The sequence below is a fragment of the Acyrthosiphon pisum genome, unplaced genomic scaffold (assembly GCF_005508785.2).
Source record: "Acyrthosiphon pisum isolate AL4f unplaced genomic scaffold, pea_aphid_22Mar2018_4r6ur Scaffold_21172;HRSCAF=23224, whole genome shotgun sequence".
Lineage (NCBI taxonomy): Eukaryota > Metazoa > Arthropoda > Insecta > Hemiptera > Aphididae > Acyrthosiphon > Acyrthosiphon pisum.
In genome coordinates, this window is record NW_021770610.1 from 72789 (window position 1) to 74791 (window position 2003).

The 2003-nt window shown below is 43.2% G+C and overlaps 1 protein-coding gene across 1 annotated transcript; it reads right to left on the reverse strand.

Moving 5' to 3' along the window:
• Window positions 1-987: 987 nt before the first annotated feature.
• LOC103309334 lies at window positions 988-1503 on the reverse strand. Its single transcript, XM_008184531.1, has one exon. It carries the CDS (start codon window positions 1501-1503, stop codon window positions 988-990), a length of 516 nt encoding a protein of 171 aa, XP_008182753.1.
• Between the last annotated feature and the right edge of the window lie 500 nt (window positions 1504-2003).

Below are 2003 nucleotides of genomic sequence, written 5' to 3' on the forward strand. Positions count from 1 at the left end.
CTAGTCCAGGGAGCGATGATGATACCACTAACCACTATACTCCTAACGGGAAACCATATAATTTTACCTAACAGGGGGGACGGGGAAGAGGGACTCTGAGACAGTCTATGCCTTTAATGGGGTCACGACTGTAACAGGTACGACCACATTATGGGAACTTAATGCAGAAGGGAGAAGACAAAAAAAATAAAAATAAAACTATTGTGTACAGGCAAGGTATCACGGACCTTGCACTGCGTAAGTGATTTTGGACATTTGACTTTACACACATGGCAAGCCATGGTGGGACCTAACATTATTAAGGGGGGGCTATCAAGAAAGTTCCTGCATGTTGTGGCGAAAGAGCGGTCAAGAGGCGAGGTCTGGTGGCTCCTTTACCCCCTTGCGGGAAGTCACCCTCCAGATCATCGAGCCGCGGGACAGTAGTGGTAAGTGTGAACCGGCGCCACCCCCTAGCAGACACAGAGACCCCTGGGTTTTAAGCCAGTAATGTGCGAATGCGTAGGAGGAGGCTAACCGAAACACACTAGGCCGACCAAGCCCGGACTCTCACTGGGCCGGGGCGTCACCACAACACTGGTTTTTTTAAAAAGAAGAGTGTCTCAGACTCTTTGCCGGCCAGGGAGCGGTATCAGCCACTTCCTGGACGACGGGGGCCCTACCGAGCTGGGGGGACAACGAATCTAAAAGAAGGTAAATGAGAGACAGAAAAAGGCGGAGTAGTAGAGGGGAAAGGGGGGGGGGAGAACGCGGAAAGTTACGAATTAAATGACCCGGGAATGATGGTTTCCACAATCACGTTCGCAGCACATCTGTGTGCTTAGCATGACGCACACATAGTACCGGTGTCGATACCGACAGTACGTTCTGGGTAACCCCCCATTTAAATGGAGTACGGACAGCACAAGTTGGGTCACCAATTTCGTACTCAATTTAAGATGATTAAAAAAAAACATTACTTTGGTAAAATCATTAATTTTGAACAGTTTAAATTACTGGGGGTATGTATGGTTTAAGTTGATTGACATTGTATGTACCATGGGGCGTATCATCATCTGGGTTAACTAACTCATAGGCGTTGACTTTTTTGAAATTTTTTACTTTAAAGGGACCATCGTATAATAAGAAAAATTTAGATATTTTTTTGTCGATTTTATTACTGAGTTTATGTGTTCGGACTAAGACTAGATCATTTATTTTGAAAAAGGTGGGGTTGAGACGTTCTTGGTGATATTTCTTACGGTATTCAGATTTTGAGAGTTGTACTTCTTGTGCTAATATTAACTGTTTGTTGAAATCTACAGGGTAATTTTCATGAGGGAATTGTATAAATTGAGTGATGGGATTATGTTGATTGTTTTGAAGGAAGAGGGCAGAGGGGGTGTGATGCGTCGATTCGTGGCGAATGTTATTTAATGTCCACTCTATGTAAGGTACATATTGGGGCCAGAGGGAATGTTGTTTGTGGCAGTATGTGCGGAACATTCGACCAAGTTCTCGCATAACACGCTCTGCTGGGTTTGATTGGGGATGGTAGATACTGGTATGGGACACTTGTACGTTATATTTTTTAAGGGAAGTTTGCCAATATTTGCTGATGAATTGCCTACCGTGATCGGATACTATATTTTTTGGGATACCGTAATTGGGAAAATATCCATGGTTAATTTTTAATACATATTTTGCGTGGCGCATCGGAGGGGGTATAATTTTACAAAACGGGTGAAGTTATCTACAATGACGAAATATATAGGAAAATGGAAAATACCGGTAGGGAGGGGACCATAGAAATCGACTAATAATTTATCAAGGGGCTTATTTGAGAGAATGGGTTGTAACAGACCGGCAATACGAGTGGTCTTCGGCTTGCACTTCTGACACAACTCACAAGCCTGTACGATACAACGGACGGTTTTATTAAATGAGGGGAAATAACAAATATTTTTTAATGTATGAGCAGTTTTAAGGGGACCAGTGTGGGCATAATAATGATGGAATAATAA

Coding starts and splice junctions, on each gene's coding strand:
- LOC103309334 (XM_008184531.1), bottom strand. CDS start 1,503: ATGCGAGAACTTGGTCGAATGTTCCGCACATACTGCCACAAACAACAT.